At 44.3% G+C, this 16,256-nt stretch overlaps 1 protein-coding gene across 8 annotated transcripts in view; it reads left to right on the top strand.

Moving 5' to 3' along the window:
- The first annotated feature begins 848 nt into the window (after positions 1-848).
- Positions 849-16,256, top strand: part of Mdm4 (MDM4 regulator of p53) — a 54,504-nt gene continuing 39,096 nt past the window's right edge. For 5 of the 8 annotated variants that reach the window (XM_045151398.1, XM_004663561.3, XR_006637576.1 and 2 more), the window contains exons 1-3: positions 849-977; positions 11,219-11,331; positions 13,927-14,001. In XM_045151398.1, the coding sequence (XP_045007333.1) occupies positions 11,254-11,331; positions 13,927-14,001 (153 nt within the window). In that variant the 5' untranslated portion in view covers positions 849-977; positions 11,219-11,253. Of the gene's footprint in view, positions 978-11,218; positions 11,332-13,926; positions 14,002-16,256 lie in introns of those variants that run through there. The other 3 variants (XM_045151401.1, XM_045151400.1, XM_045151399.1) reach the window with 3 other exon arrangements.

Genomic DNA, 16,256 nt, shown 5'->3' with positions numbered 1-16,256 from the left:
ATGGTGCAACATGCCTTTAATCCCATCACTTGGGAGGCGGAGGTAGGAGGATTGTTGAGAGTTCCGGGCCACCCTGAGACTACATAGGGAATTCCAGGGGGCTAGAGTGAGACCCTACCTCGAACCTTCTCCCTCCCCAAAACTGTGTGTGTGTGTATGAACATTCAGAAAAGTGCTTACAGGACAGTTTGGTGAGCAAAATATATACATTTAGTTAGACAACAGGTGTTACTACCGTCTGGCTCATGATCTCCTCCACCGTAAGTTTTTGACTAGGTTTTCAGTGCCAGGCATGTATTCCCTCCCATGGAACGGTTCTCCAGCCCAATTAGAGAGCTGCTGGTTTTCCCCACAACAGACATGTCACTATTGCATCAGTTGGCACATTTGGTATGGCTGTCCATTCCCCCTCCCCCCCAGGTAGGGTCTGGCCCTAGTCCAGGCTGAGCGACCTGGAATTCTGTACTCTCAGGGTGGCCTTGAACTCATGCCGGCCAAGTGGTGAAATTAAAGGCGCGCACCACCATGCCCCGTTCTTCTATCATTTTATTGAAAAAAACTTGAAAACCCTCTTACAGAACAACTGAAGGTTGCCTCTGATTGTGCTCTTAGCTTTCTCTCTTCCCTCTTTCCTGAGCTCTTAGGTCACCTCTGTAAATACCCCAAGAACAGGTGTGCCACCCAAACTCACCTTAGCAAACCCTGCCAAGCTTCTGCTACCCAGCACTCACGACTCTCTTCCCCAACCACAGCGTACTCTGTGGTACGAAGGAGCCTCTCTAGCTTCCTAGTCCGCCAGCTCCATATATGGTCCTCGGCGGCCTCACCGGAAGTTCTCCTGGGGAGGTCGGGGCGCGAGGCCGGAAGTTGCGCCCTCGTTGCTCGCAGTTTTAAAATGCTGCGGAGCCCTTAGGATCTGCGACCGCCACCGCTCCCTCCGGGCTCGGAGGGAGAGCGACTCATGGAGCGACCGTAAGGTGTGGCTGTTGGGGGGTCGGCGCGGTGCCTGGAGGCCCGGCGCGGGAGGAGAGCCGGGGCCCCCGGAGCCCGGTGGCGAGCCGAGCGGGCCCGAGGCGTTGGCGGCGCGGATGGCGGCGCCGGAGGGCGGTGGGGGAAGGGATGGGAGCGGAGGACCCGCCGGAGGCACGGAAGGGAAGCGGTGGGAGGTTCTTGCACCTTGCAGGAAAGAGGTGGGGAGAGTGACATTAACGCAACTTAAAGGAATTACAACACTGCATTTGGAAAGTAATTCATTTTTTGGGCTACACACGGATTTCCTGAAGTGGAAATATCATGTGGCAGTGCTTGAGAATCTGTATATGTAATGTGTGTGTATATGTATATACACAAATATGTATTTTTAAAAATATTTTTATTTCTTTATTTGCAAGCAGAGAGCTAGGAGAGAGACAGAGAGAGAGAGAAGAGAAGAGAATGGGCATGCCAGTGCCTCCAGCCTCTGCAAACGAACTCCAAAAGCGTGCACCACTTTGTGAAGCTGGCTTTACCCCGCTTGTTATGCTTTGCAGGAAGGCGTCTTAACCACTAGGCCATCTCCCCAGACCCCACGAATGTGTATTTTAATTAGCATATCTCCCAATGATTCTTGCACATTTTGAAAACCCTTGTTTTACGCGATATCTGGATAAGATACCACTGGTCTTGTCCTTCAGGACAGATTTAAGTAAGTTCTACCAGCAACTGGGATGCATCTGTCTGTCGAAGATATTTGAAGCCTTTTTTTTTTTTTTTTAAGAAAATTATTTATTTATTTGACAGAGAAAGAGGGAGAGTGGGCGTGCCAGGGCCTCCAGCCACTGCAAATTAACTCCAGACACATGTGCCTCCTTATGCTTCTGGCTTATGTGGGTCCTGGGGAATCGAACTTGGGTCCTTTGGCTTTGCAGGCAAACGCCTTAACAGCTAAGCTACCCCTCCAGCCTGCCTTTTTTTTTTTTTTTTTTAATTGTTTGGTCTCAGCCCCTACATTCTTTTCCTTTTTTTTCTTCATTTTTTTTGGCTTTTCGAGGTAGGGTCTCACTCTAGCCCAGGCTGACCTGGAACTCTCGGTGATTCTCCTACCTCTGCCTCCCCAGTGCTGGGACTAAAGGCGTGCACCACCGGTTCTTCTTCATGTTTTTTTTGATGTAGGGTCTCGCTGTAGCTCATGCTGACCTGGAGTCTCAGTGTGGCCTTGTACTCATGGCCATCCTTCTACCTCTGCCTCCCGAGTGCTAGGATTAAAGGTGTGTGCCTCCACTCCTGGCTTTTTTTCTTTATTTTTTTCTTTTTTTGGAGGTAAGAGTTTCACTGTAGCCCAGGCTGACCTGGATCTTACTCTAGTTCCTGGCTGGCCTTGAACTTGCAGCTATCCTCGTCTCCCAAGTGCTGGGATTAAAGGCATGTGCCACCACACCCAGCTCTTCATTGGTGTGTCTTTTAGGTTATTTCCCAGTTTGCCAAAATGCTGGAATATATTTTTGCTACCCACCTTACTTTTTTTTTCTTCTTCTCATTTTGGTTATTCAAGGTAGGGTTTCACTGTAGCCCAGGCTGACCTGAAATTCACCATGTAGTCTCAGGGTGGCCTTGAACTCATGGCGATCCTCCTCCCTCTGCCTCTGAGTGTTGGGATTAGAGGTGATTGCACCATGCCTGGCCCACCTTACCTTTTTATGTGTAATGACTGCAACAACACCTCAGTAGTAGTTTCTTCATTGGAAGAGTTATTTCAGACTCAGGTGTCTACTTAAGAGTCAGGAGGGTTTATTCATTTACCAGTTGTGTGTATATGAAGGGCAGGCTCTCTTGCCAAGCCAGAATATGTGGCATTTTGGTACATCTGGCTTTATATGGGTGGTTGAGACTTAAACCTGGCCTGTCAGGCTTTGCACACAAGTACTTCAGTTGCTTTAATTGCTGAACTATCTCCCCAGCCCGGCATTACTGCTTTCTGTGATTTCGGGATAATATGGACACACACAAAAACAGTAAATTTGCTGGGTGTGGTGGTGCATGCCTTTAATCCCAGCACTTGGGAGGCTGAGGTAGGAGGATCTCTTGAGTCCCCTCTCTCCTCCCAAAATGCAGTAGTTTTGAGGGAGGGTACTGGGGGTTTAGCCCAGGACCTTGTCTAAATAGCATATGTTCCCATATTAAGTGTTTTAATAAAGGTACTCTGTGATCAGCTTCTGTAGAGCTGTCTGCAAAGCCTTGACTAAGGAAGTGACTTTTGACCTAATTTGAAGAATTAGTAAGAACTTTATTATTATTATTGTTTTGTTTTTTGGGCTTTTCAAAGTAGGATTTCTTTCTAGTCTAGGGTAACCTGGAATTCACTACGTAGTCTCATGGTGTCCTCCAACTCACAATGATCCTTCTACCTCAGCCTCCTGAGTGCTAGGATTAAAGGTGTGGGCCACTACATCTGGCTGCTACTGTTCTTTTTTTTTCTAAAGATTTTTAATTTTTTGTTATTTATTTATTTTTTTTCTTTTTGGTTTTTTTTTTGCGGTAGGGTCTCACTCTAGCTCAGGCTGACCTGGAATTCACTATGGAGTCTCAGGGTGGCCTTGAACTCATAGCAATCCTCCTATTTCTGCCTCCTGAGTGCTGGGATTAAAGGGGTGCGCCACCACGCCTGTCATTTTTTGTTGTTTTTGAGGTAGGGTCTTCTAGCCCAGGCTGTATTATCAAGGTGAACTCAATTCACTGAGACCCCACTATCTCTGCCATCCTCCCACCTACTGCGATTAAAGGTGTGCTTAGCCACACCCATGTGTCTTTTTTGTTGTTTTTGGAAGGAGAGAGAGAATATGAATGAATATGGGCATCACAGGGCCTCTAGCTGCTGCAAACAAACTGTAGATTCATGAGCCATTTTGTGCAACTGCCTTTACATGGGTACTGGTGAATTGAATACGGGCCATTTAGCCTTTGCAGGCAAAGTTCTTAATCACTGTATCATCTCTCCAGCTCTGGAGTAAGAATTTTGGAGCACGAAGGAGAAAGAATAGATGTTAATGTGGTGACTTTAACCCCAGCACTTGGGAGACTGAGGTAGAAGACTGGGTAGTTCAAGGCCAGCCTGGGCTACAGAGTGAGTTTCAGGTCAGCCTGGACTAGAGTGACCCTGACTTACAAAGCAAACACCCCCCCCCAAAAAAAAATTTATAATGTGACCTGTTACATTTGGGAGAGGGGGAGTCATGACTTCTGTAACCAGAGTGCAAGAACTCTATAACTGCAGGTAGGGGTGCTTTGGTTCCCTCCGGTGTAAATGAAAACAGTACTCTACCCCCAGGATTCTGTAAGGATCAAATGACTTTCCGTGTACAATGTGCTTTAAAGAGTGTCAAGTATGGCAGACCCAGTAGGGCAGATAGGATGATTTGGGACTACAGAGTGAATTCCAGATCAGCCTGGGCTAGAGTGAGACCCTACTTCAAAGAAAACTGACACCTTTAATCCCAGCACTTGGGAGGCAGAGGTAGGAGGATCACTCTGACTTTGAGGTCAACCTGAGACTAATAGTGAATTCCAGGTCAGCCTAGAGCAAGACCCAGCCTCAAAAAAAAAAAAAAAAAAAAAAGTGCCAGACACAAAGGTGATTGTAATGGATTTTTTTTTTTTCTTCTTTGAGGTAGGGTCTCACTCTAGCTCAGGCTGACCTGGAATTCACTATGTAGTCTCAGGGTGGCCTTGAACGCACAACTATCCTCCTACCTTTGCCTTCTGAGTGCTGGGATTAAATGCATGCGCCACCACACCTGGGCCTGTGATGGCTTTTATTATGTAATGTAAATAAGTTCCCTAATATAAAATTTAACTTTGTTTGCATTATTTTGGGAGAATATTTAGGTCAATTGGGGTATAACTTGCAGCTTGAAAATTCAGAGAATGGTTCTATGTTCTAGTCATGTTCAGGAATCTGAATTCATCATTTGTATAGTGGGTGTAGAATGGTGGAAGCTGAGACTTGGAGAACACCAACATAGAATGGAAAGTCATTTGGAAATGATCAAAAAAGTTTCTATGCTAATACCCAGTGAGGGAGCTGTCAGTGAGAGTTCCTACTGAAAAGAGAGGGACAGTAATGGCTTCTCTACCTCCCTAGGTTCTTTGGGCTATAAATTAAATTGAGATATCAACAGGAGAAAATAGTATTTGATTATGAACATACACACCAAAGTCTCACAAAATATGCAGCTGGAGGGCAGTGATTGAACCATAGACAATATTCTGAGTTCTGCAAGGGCAATGGAATTCAGGCTTTTTGGGAGTATGGGGAGCAGAATGCCTTGTTATTATTATTTTTTAAAATTAATTTTTTATTAACAACTTCCATGATTGTAAACAATATCCCATGGTAATGCACTCCCTTTCCCACTTGCCCCTTTGAAACTCCACTCTCCATCATATCCCTTTTCCCTCTCAGTCAGTCTCTTTTATTTTGATATCATGATCTTTTTCCTCCTATTGTGATAGTCTTGTGTAGGTAGTGTCAGGCATTGTGAGGTCATGGATATCCAGGCCATTTTGTGTCTGGAGGAGCACGTTGTAAGGAGTCTTACCCTTCCTTTGGCTTTTACATTATTTCCGCCACCTCTTCCACAATAGACCCTGAGCCTTGGAAGGTGTGATAGAGATATTGCAGTGCTGAGCATTCCTCTGTTACTTCTTCTTAGCACCATGGTGCAGTCTGAGTCATCCCAAGGTCACTGCCATCTGAAAAGAGAAGGTTTTCTACCAGAAGTGAGAGTAGTATTAATATATGGGCATGAACATTAAGAGAAGTGCTTACTGGGCAGTTTGATGAGCATAGTATAAACTTTTAGCCAGAGAGCAGCCAACGTTACACCCCTAGGGCTCATGATTACCTGTGTTGTAGGTTTTCAGTATCAGGGATATATTCCCTCCCATGGAGCGGGCCTCCAGTCCAATTAGAGGGCAGTTGGTTTCTACCATAACAGACATGCCAGTATTGCATCCGTTGGCTAATTTGGGCTGGCTGTCCAAATATAAGGCTTGCAGTGTCCATTGTTGAGTATCTTCACTGGCGATTTCTCCCTCTTCCATTGAACTGCATGCAGAATGGCTTCTTCCAGCTTTCTGTCAGTTGGTCTACATGGAAGGAGGTTTTCAGCTTAGTTCCAGCAGGATTTCTCAGTGGCCTTGCAGCCCACTTATTATTTTTTTAACTTATTGAGGAGGGTGAATGTGCTTGCCAGGATCTCTAGCCACTGCAAGAGATTGTTTTCGTATGTAGAACACAAGTCAGCTCTATTCTTCTTACAGATCCTTTATCAATGTAGATTTTTTTTTAATTTTTATTAACATTTTCCATGATTATAAAATATATCCCATGGTAATTCCCTCCCTCCCCACCCCCACAATGTAGATTTCTTTTTGCTTTTTGGTTTTTTGAGGTAGGGTCTCCCTCTAGCTCAGGCTGACTTGGAATCCATTATGTAGTCTCATGGTGGCCTCGAACTCAACACGATCCTCCTACTGCTGCCTCCTGAGTGCTGGGATTAAGGGTGTGCACCATCATGCTGGTTTTTATTTATTTATTCATTTATTTTTAATTTTTTGTTTATATTTATTTATTTATTTGAGAGTGACAGAGAGAGAAAGAGGCAGAGAGAGGGAGAGAGAATAGGTGTGTCAGAGCCTCCAGCCAATGAAAACAAACTCCAGATGCATATGCCACTTTGTGCATCTAGCTTACGTGGGTCCTGGGGAATCGAGCCTTGAACTAGGGTCCTTAGGCTTCACAGGCAAGCGCTTTACCACTAAGCCATCTCTCCAGCCCCCAGTTTTTATTTTTAATTTTTAAATTTTGTTAGTTTTTTGAGGTAGGGTTTCACTGTAGCCCAGGCTAGCCTGGAATTTATTTACTGTGTAGCCTCAGGCTGGCCTCTTTATCCTACCTCTGCCTCCCAAATGCTGGGATTAAAGGCATGTACAACCGTTCCTGGCTGCTTTTATTTTTATTTTTTGCCAACTTCCATAAGTATAGACAATAAACCATGATATTTCCCTTCCACCACCCTCACATTCCCCTCCAAATCCTCCCTCCATTGAATCCCTTCTTTCCAATTAGTCTTTTCTGATGACATCATTCTCCCCCTCCTATTGTGAAGTTATAGTGTCAGACACTGTGAGGTCATGAATATCAAGGCCACATTGATCTCTGAAAGACAGCATTATATGCAGTCCTTCTCTTCCTTTGGCTCTTACAGTCTCCCTGACACCTGAGCTTTTTAGGGTGTGGTAGAGATGCCTCAGTGCTGAACACTCCACTGTCACTTCTCAGCACTATGGTGAGTTTTGAGTCACTGCCATCAGAAAAGAAAAGCTTTTGCAACCAAAAGTCTTTGATTTTTTATTTTTTTTTTAATATATTTTTTTAAATATTTTTTTTAATTTTTATTTATTTATTTGAGAGCGACAGACACAGAGAGAAAGGCAGATAGAGGGAGAGAGAGTATGGGCGCGCCAGGGCTTCCAGCCTCTGCAAACGAACTCCAGACGCGTGCGCCCCCTTGTGCATCTGGCTAACGTGGGACCTGGGGAACCGAGCCTCGAACCGGGGTCCTTAGGCTTCACAGGCAAGCGCTTAACCACTAAGCCATCTCTCCAGCCCTGATTTTTTATTTTTATTTTTGGAAAGAGCTCCATTTTGTTGTGGTGTGGAAAATTGAATTATGAACTAATAGGAATAGACTTAAATGACTCTCATGAGGTACAGGATTAGGATTCCCAGCCAGCCTTCTCTGTTGGGGGGAAACTGAGACACAATAATACCAAACAAAGGTAGAGTGAGCCATCTCCCCCAGGGCACTCACAGTGAAACAAACAGAAGAGAGATGGATTCAGTGTGGTTTATAAATTTAAGGCTTTGGCAGGTGGGGTAGGCAGGTATATAAACCAGGCTGTGGTTGATAGAGGAGGCAGGAGTTGTAAACAAAGGGGTGCTGTCTATAAGTGGAGTGGGATTTAGGCCTTCCAGGGAGACAAATGCTTAAATCCCAAGGGTCCCCAAGGGAGTGGTGGGGAGCCAAGGAAGTCTTTGAAGGGTGTACCCTGTTGTGGAGATAGGGGTGCTCTATTTCCACCCCAAGTGAGTCCTGTCCTCTCCAGAATGTGGTGCTCACTCTTGGATCTCCTAAGATGTTCACCCTGTTTGACCACATTCACACCAGGGATTGTAAGTGGAACTTGGGCAGTTGGCTCTGTCCCTAGAAATGGGATGGGGAAAGCACAGAAGCTGTTGGTCACCCTTCCCTGCCAGGCTCATTTCGAGGGTTGATGTGCTCCAAGCCATCCAGGATTCAGGTTCTTCAATTACGGGAGGGAGGGATGTGCCCACACTGGAGGCAGGACTCTTCCATGAATAGGGCCTTGTTGTGCAACCTTCCCTTCTGCTCTTGCTGCAGCAACAGCAGTTCTTCCTCATCCTCTTCATCATTGGGCATTGGGGGCCCTCAGGCTCTGGAGTGAGTAGGTAGTCTCCAGGGTCCTCTCACTGAAGGAGATTTTGAGATGTTGGTGGTGTCTTTTGGGGGATGCCTTGACAAGTCAGCTGCAGCTGAGACAGAGGTAGCCCCCCAGAACCAAGATATACTGGGCAGTCATGTACCAACCATTTCTTCCTAGCCCCAGTGGCTGCAGCATCAGCTGTGGCTGGAGGGGCTGGGCTTGCAGGGGCAGACCTCCAGGAGTTGACTGTGAAGGTGTGTCCACTGTGGGTGGGGAGGCACCCCCTCCTGGCCCTGCCTTCACCCCTTAGAACAGATGGCTCATGAGGGGATTTCCAGGAGTAGGGAAAGAAAGTGGCTAGTGGTGGGGCTGAGGTTCGGCTTCTTCCTCTTCTGCTGCTGGCCCAGCATCCTGTGGTGTGAGGGGGGAAGGGACTTTTTTTATTATTATTTATTTTTTTAGAGAGAGAGAGAGAGAGAGAATTGGCATGCTAGGGCCTCAGCCATTGCAATCACAAGCCAGATGCTTGTGCCACCTACTGGGCATTTATGACCTTATGCTTGCCTCACCTTTGTGTGTCTGGTTAATGCGGGATCTGCAGAGTTGAACATGGGTCCTTAGACTTCGCAGGCAAGAACCTTGACCGCTAAGCCATCTCTCAAGCCCTGCCCCCCGCCTTTATTTTGTTTTTTGGAGGTAGGGTTTCACTCTATCTCAGGCTGACCTGTAATTCACTTTGTGGTGGCCTCGAACTTGTGATGATCCTCCTACTTCTGCCTCCCGAGTGCTGGGATTAAAGGCATGCGCCACCACGCGCAGCCTTTTAACCCACTTAGTTTGTTTTTTTAATTTGATTGAGAGGGAGAATATGAGTGTGCCAGGGCCTTCAGCCTCTGCAAACGAACTCTAGACACATGTACCACCTTCTGTATGTGGCTTACGTGGATCCTGAGGAATTGAACCTGGGTCCTTTGGCTTCACAGGAAAGTACCTTAACCACTAAGACATCTCTGCAGGCCACTTTTTCCCCCCTCCTCTTACCTTTGCCTCCTAAATGCTAGGATTAAAGGCATGCATGCATCACCATGACTAGTGAAATGACAGATTTGAGTACTTCTCTTTTGTTAGTACTTTCTCAGAATAACCAGCTCTAAATCTGCCAAGCAAATAAATGCACAGCACTGTGGCGTGAGCCTGTAGTTTTAGCTACTTAGGAAGCTGAGGCAGGAGGATCGTTTGAACCAAGGAGTTTGAGGTCATGTTAGTCAACATAGTGACTCAGTTTGGTGGTTTGATTCAGGTGCCCCCATAAACTTAGGTGTTCTGAATGCTAGGTTCCCAGCTGATGGAGATTTGGGAATTAAGGCTTCCTGGAGGGAGTGTATTATTGGGGGCGGGCTTACAGGTGTTATAGACAGTTTCCCCTTGCCAGTGTTTGGCACACTCTTCTGTTGCTGTGGTCCACCTTATGTTGGCCAGGGGTTGATGTGCACCCTCTGCTTATGTTATTGATTTTTCCCTGCCATTGTGGAGCTTCCCCTTGAGTTTGTAAGCCAAAATAAACCTCTTTTTCTCACAAGCTGCCCTTGGTTGGGTGATTTCTACCAGCAATACAAACCTGACTGTAACACTCAAAAAATTAGGGGAGGGACAAAAAGTTTGTTAGAATGCATGTTCTGTTACAAAAAAAATGTAGGGGTGGGCATCCTGAGCCAACAACCCATACCATGTCTGTGCAGCACAGTCCTTTGTTTTCAAGGGCCATTAACAACTAATACCCTGAATATTTCTAGTTCTGGTACCTTGTGGAATGTGGGTGATTGGTTTTTCAAGGTAGGGTCTCACTCTAGCCCAGGCTGACCTAGAATTCATTATATAGTCTCAGAATAGCCTCCAACTCACAGTGATCCTCTGTCTGTCTCCTAAGTGCTGGGATTAAAGGTGTGTGCCATCATGCCCAGATAAAAAGTTTTTTTTTTTAAGTTTTTTGAGGTAGGGCTTCACTCTAGCACAGGCTGACCTGGAATTCACTGTGTAGTCTCAGGGTGGCCTGGAACTCAGCAATCCTCTTACCTTTGCCTCCTGAGTGCTGGGATTAAAGGTGTGCACCACCATGCCCAGCCCCCCCAAAAACGTATTTTCATTTTGAGACAGTCTTGCTATGTAGCCCTGGCTGGTCTCGTAGTCGTAGTCCAGGCTGGTCTTGAACTTATGGCAGTCCTTTACTTCAGCCGCCTGAGTGCTGGGTTTACAGGTGTTCTCCTCCACACCTGGCCTAGAAAATGCTGACTTTTCTGTGGTCCCTTGTCTAGGCCTGTTCCTACATGTTGCTGAGGTTTTCCTTGAAGTGCTCTTGGAATGGGTCACCTTCCAGCAAGCATTGCTTTTGTTTAGGAGCCTAGGAAATAACGCATATCACTTGATAGTCCGAGGGGAGGGAGTGATTGTAAATTTGACTTTCTTAGAACAATTTACTCATTAACATCCCATGGAAGTTGGAACATGCCCAAACCTGTTTGTGTTTCAGGCTTTATCTGAGGGAAGCATAGGTAGTTTATTCTTACTTTAGGATTGGATTGGGAAGATATTGGAGGTATGGAGCACCCAGCATTAGATTTGTGTAGTGTGCTTTGTTGTGTCTTGTGTCCATGGCAGATTTTTAAAAAGTAAATGCTAAAGACAGGATTTTCTATCTTTTTAGATTATATATATTTACATATATATTTCCTTTTAGTTTTACCAATAGATTGCAGTATCTTCACTGACAAAATGACATCACATTCTACCTCTGCCCAGTGTTCAACGTCTGACAGTACTTGCAGAGTCTCTTCAGAACGAATCAATAAGGTAAGTCATTATTTTCCTCCTAAATTTGTAAGAAATTTAAGTGAGGCATTAGCTGAATTAATTGATCAGGATTTATAATGCACAAATGGTAGTATATTTAAAATGTTTTACTGTAAATAGGTAAATAGTAGCAGTACTCATTGATTTGCTCATTGAGGAAAAATTGTAAATATTTAGAAGATTGTTCAAAATAGTACATTTTGAAAATGAGTAGTATATTCTGGTTAGAAATACTGCGTAGAGAATTTGGGGCCACGTTAAGTTTGCTTTCTCACCCATGTGATTGTAGTTAGTCTTTCGCCATTTCTCCCTCTCTTCTTCTCCTTCATTTTTTTTTTCTTTTCTTTTTTGCTGTTGGGAGGTAGGGTCTCAACTGTAGTCTCAGGTTGGCCTTGAACTCAAGGCTATCCTCCTACTTCTGCCTCCACATCTGGCTCTCCTTTTCTGGGGGTGTGTGTGTGTGTGTGTGTGTGTGTTAGAGAGAGAAAAACCCCTAACTCCCTAAGCAGCCCTGGCTGGCCTGGAGTTATCTGTGTAAGTTAATTGGATTTGAAATTGGCGCTGTCCTCCTATTTTCTGGTGCTGGATTACAGGTGTGTGCTGTCCGATTTGGCTTCTTTCTTTAAAAGACAATTCTTAAATTGTAAGTATATCAAATCTGGACTTGAGGAATAAAATGTGGTATATACTAATAAATGTTTTTGTGATTATTGACAAGATCTTTGAGAAAATAAAATGAAGACTTTAAACTTTCAAATTCCAAGTAGATTCCTTGTTTTTTTTTTTTTTTTTGGCAAGGTACGGTTGCACTCTAGTCCAGGCTGACCTGGAATTCACCATGTAGTCTCAGGCTGGCCTCAAACTCATGGCTGTCCTCCTACTTCTGCCTTGCGAGTGCTACCAGGCCTGGCTGGATTAAAATTTTAATTGTAAATAGTGAAATACACTTTGGAAGAAAATAATAGAAAATATTTATGCAACCTTAGTACAAGGGTGGTCTTAAGGTAAAACTAAGGTTGTAAGGGGAAGAGAGATAAATTTGATGATTCAAAATTGTATACCATGGTCCTGCTGCATCAGACAATTTTGGAGAAACTACACAATTCTGAACTGATTCCTGGCAGATCATGGTGTGGGCCATTCTAGGTGTTTAGAAATGATGGAGTCAGGGATGGAGGGATGGATGGCTTAGTAGTTAAGGTGTTTGCCCACAAAGCCAAAAAACAGAGGTCCGCTTCCCCAGTACCTACTTAAGCCAGATACCCAAGGTGGCTTATGCATCTGGAGTTGGTTTGCCACTGCTAAAGGCCCTGTGTGTCGATTCTTCTCTCTCTGCCTCCTCTCAAATAAGTGAATAAATATTTAAAATAAAAAAGAAATGATGGCATTAGGCTTGGGGATGTTGCTCAGTGGGTACAGTGCTTGCCTAGCATGCACGTTTGATCCCCAGCACTACATAATCAGGTTGTGATGGCACATACCTGCCATCCCAGCACTTGAGCAAGAGGATCAGGAGCTCAAGGCTTTTTTTTTTTTTTTTGAGGTAGGGTCTTACTCTAGCTTAGGCTGACCTGGAATTTACTCTGTAGTGTTAGAGTGGCCTCGAACTCATGGCTAGCAGTCTACCTCTGCCTCCTGAGTGCGCCACCATGCCCAGCTCCTTGGAACTTTTTTAAAGGTGTGTGCCACCACACCAAATTTCTATTTTGATGGTAATATTCCTCCCCCTCCTCCAAGGTAGGGTCTCTAGTCCAGGCTAACTTGGCAGTACTCCCTGATGCCATCATTGCTACAACTCATACACCACTTGTGGCATTTGTAGGCAAGTGTCTTAACTGCTAAGCCATCTCTCTAGCCCTTTTATGGTAATTTAATTTTGTGTTTAACTTTATTGGGACTACTGAGTTTTTTTTTTCACAGCTGTTACACCATTTTCTATTTTTATTAGAAACATCTAATGATTTAAGGTTTTTCTAAGTTCTTGCCAACATCCATTCCCCATTAAAATTAAATTATAGCCATCCTGGTAGGTGTTAATGCAATTGTAAATGATTTATCTGGAGGGCAGCCAGTAGAGTTTTGGTCACTGGATGGGGATCCCTGTCTCCTAGGCTTTTTTGTGTGTGTGTGTCTGTAAAGGAAATTCTCTTGTTGGAGAGTTTCTGAAGCCAAAGGAATTTAAATGCAAATAGTAGCTTGATACTGAGAGCCAAGCACCTGTCTGAGATTAGTGCCTGGGAGGTAAAGTCAGGAGAATCAAGAGTTGAAGGTTATCCTACATGATTTAGGGAGTTCCAGGACTGCCTGGGTTTCATGAGATCCTATCTTAAAAACAAAAACAGGGCTTGAGGGATGGCTTAGTGCTTAATATGTTTGCCTGCAAAGCCAAAGGACCCAGCTTCAATTCCCCAGGACCCACGTTAGCCAGATAATATAAGGGGACGCTTGCATCTGGAGTTTGCAGTGGCTGGAGGTGCCCATCCTCTCTTTCTGTCTCTCCCTGTTTCTCTGTCAAATAAATAAAAAATAAAAAATAAATATTAAAAAATGTAAAAAAACAAAAACAAAATAGTAGGTTTATTTTGTTTATATCAGGTACGACCCAAGCTGCCACTTTTGAAGATTTTGCAGGCAGCCGGTGCGCAGGGTGAAATGTTCACCACGAAAGAGGTAAGCCATCAGAGCAGTCTCAAGTTTTTAGGAGTCCCTTTAAATAATTTACCACTTCTGTAATAATTCATCTATTTAGTTACTTTATTTCCCCCATTACTTTCTCTTACCCCCTTCCATTAACACTGTTTCTCCCTATTGATCCCCATCTTACTTTCATGGCTTTTTGTTTGTGATAGGGTTTCCCTTTAAAAGAAATGGCTGAATTCAATGGAATTCACTGTATAGTCTCAGGCTGGCCTTGAACTCAAAGCAGTCCTGGGATTAAACACACTGAGTTTAAATTAGGGTTGTTTGCATGGTTGTGGCTGTAAACTTACTTACTGTACAGTGGCTATAGCACTGGTGAAGTGGACTGTCTCTTCTAGAAACCATTAGCTAACATTAGAGATCGTGGAGAGGCAAGGGGAGAGAGGAGGTAGAAATCAGCAAATGCAAAGTCACGGCTAACATAGGAAGTTCTTCTATGGTACTGAAGGGGCAACTTTTGCTGATTTAAGGACTTCCATGCTAATTTCTTCCTTCCTTTAGGGTTCCTTTTGAAGTGTTTTATTAACCATAAACTGAACTAGGAGTTAAAATACAGAACATATACAAGTTAGTAGGACAACTGATTTCCAAGATTTGGTGCTACTAGGCTGGAGCTTGCAGTAGTGTTTCATTTTATACTTGTCACATACTCATCTGAGCACTGTGAGTTCTTTTAAACACTTAGGCATTTAGTAACTTGTTTAGCATCTGAGGTTTTAAAAATAATTTAATTAATTTACTTGAGAGAGCATGAGAGAGAAAACAGGGGGTGGGGGGAGAGAATGAATGGGCGTGCCAGGGCCTCTAGCCACTGCAAACGAACTCCAGACACATGTGCCACCTTGTGCATCTGGCTTATGTGCATCCTGGAGAATCGAACCAAGGTCCTTTTGGCTTTGCAGGCAAATACCTTAAAGGCTAAGCCATTTCTCCAGCCCCTGAAGTTTTTTTTTTTTTTAATTTTTATTTATTGGAGAGAGACGGATAGACAGACACAGAAAGAATGGGCACTCCAGGGCCTCCAGCTTTTGCAAACACCAAACCCATGTGCCACCTTGTGTATCTGGCTTATGTGGGTCCTAGGGAATTGAACCTGGGTTCTTTGGTTTTACAGGCAAGTACCTTAAGTGCTAAACCATCCCTCTAGCCCTGAATTTTTTTTTTTTTTAGGGGTAGGGATTTGAGGGAGGTTTCACTCTAGTCTAGGCTGACCTGGAATTCACTAGGTAGTCTCAGGGTGGCCTTGAACTCATCCTACCTGTGCCTCCCAAGTGCTGGGATTAAAGGCGTGTACCACCGTGCCTGGCTTCTGTCTTCCTCTAACTTTGCATATGTGTGTGCAGGGTATATGTATATCTGAATACATACACACATACATGTTAACACATACTGTGTGTATATACACACAGTGTTAATCTAATAGAGGTATTTGCATTTAAGATGTAAAGATACCTAACCCTAAGATCCTTTATCAAGCTCCCACCATCGAAGTTTCACATTGTTTAGAATAACCATATTTCTTTATTTAGTTTTGCTGTGCTAGGGTTTGAACCCAAGCTTGGACTGGATATGTGCTCTACCATTGACATATATCTCTGACTTTTGTTTGTTTCTTTTCGTTTTTCAAGGTAGGGTTTATTCTAGCCCAGGCTGACCTGGAATTCACTGTGCAGTCTCAGGGTGGTCTTGAGCTCATGTCGATCCTCCTACCTCTGCCTTCCCAAAGCTGGGTTTAAAGGTATGCACCACCACACCTGGACAATTCATTATTAAAAAAAAATTATTTGCATGTATATGTGTGTGTTTATGGGCTCGTCATGGTCTCTTGCCACAGCAAATAATGCCAGATGCTTATGCCACCATTTGCACCTGGCTTTACATGGGTGTTGGTGAATTGGACCTGGGCTGGCATGCTTTGATGCTTTGCAAGGACCTTTACCTGCTGAGCCAATATCTCAGCCCTTATTTTATTATTTTAAAGTATAAGTATTGCTTTTGGACTGTATCTGAATTCTCAGGGTGTCCTTGAACTCAGTGATGCTCCCACCTCGGCCTCCTGATTACTGGGATTAAAGGCATGTGCCACCATACCTGGCAGACATGACTTTTTCTCTTATTCTTTATTCTTTCTTTATTTATTTTTTTGGTTTCCAAGGCAGGATCTCACTCTAGCCCAGGCTGACCTGGAACTCACTCTGTAGTCTCAGGGTAGCCTTGAACTAACA

This window comes from Jaculus jaculus, chromosome 1 (genome assembly GCF_020740685.1).
Source record: "Jaculus jaculus isolate mJacJac1 chromosome 1, mJacJac1.mat.Y.cur, whole genome shotgun sequence".
Lineage (NCBI taxonomy): Eukaryota > Metazoa > Chordata > Mammalia > Rodentia > Dipodidae > Jaculus > Jaculus jaculus.
The sequence above is the reverse complement of the archived record's forward strand: the minus strand, read 5'-3'. Positions and strand labels throughout refer to the sequence as shown.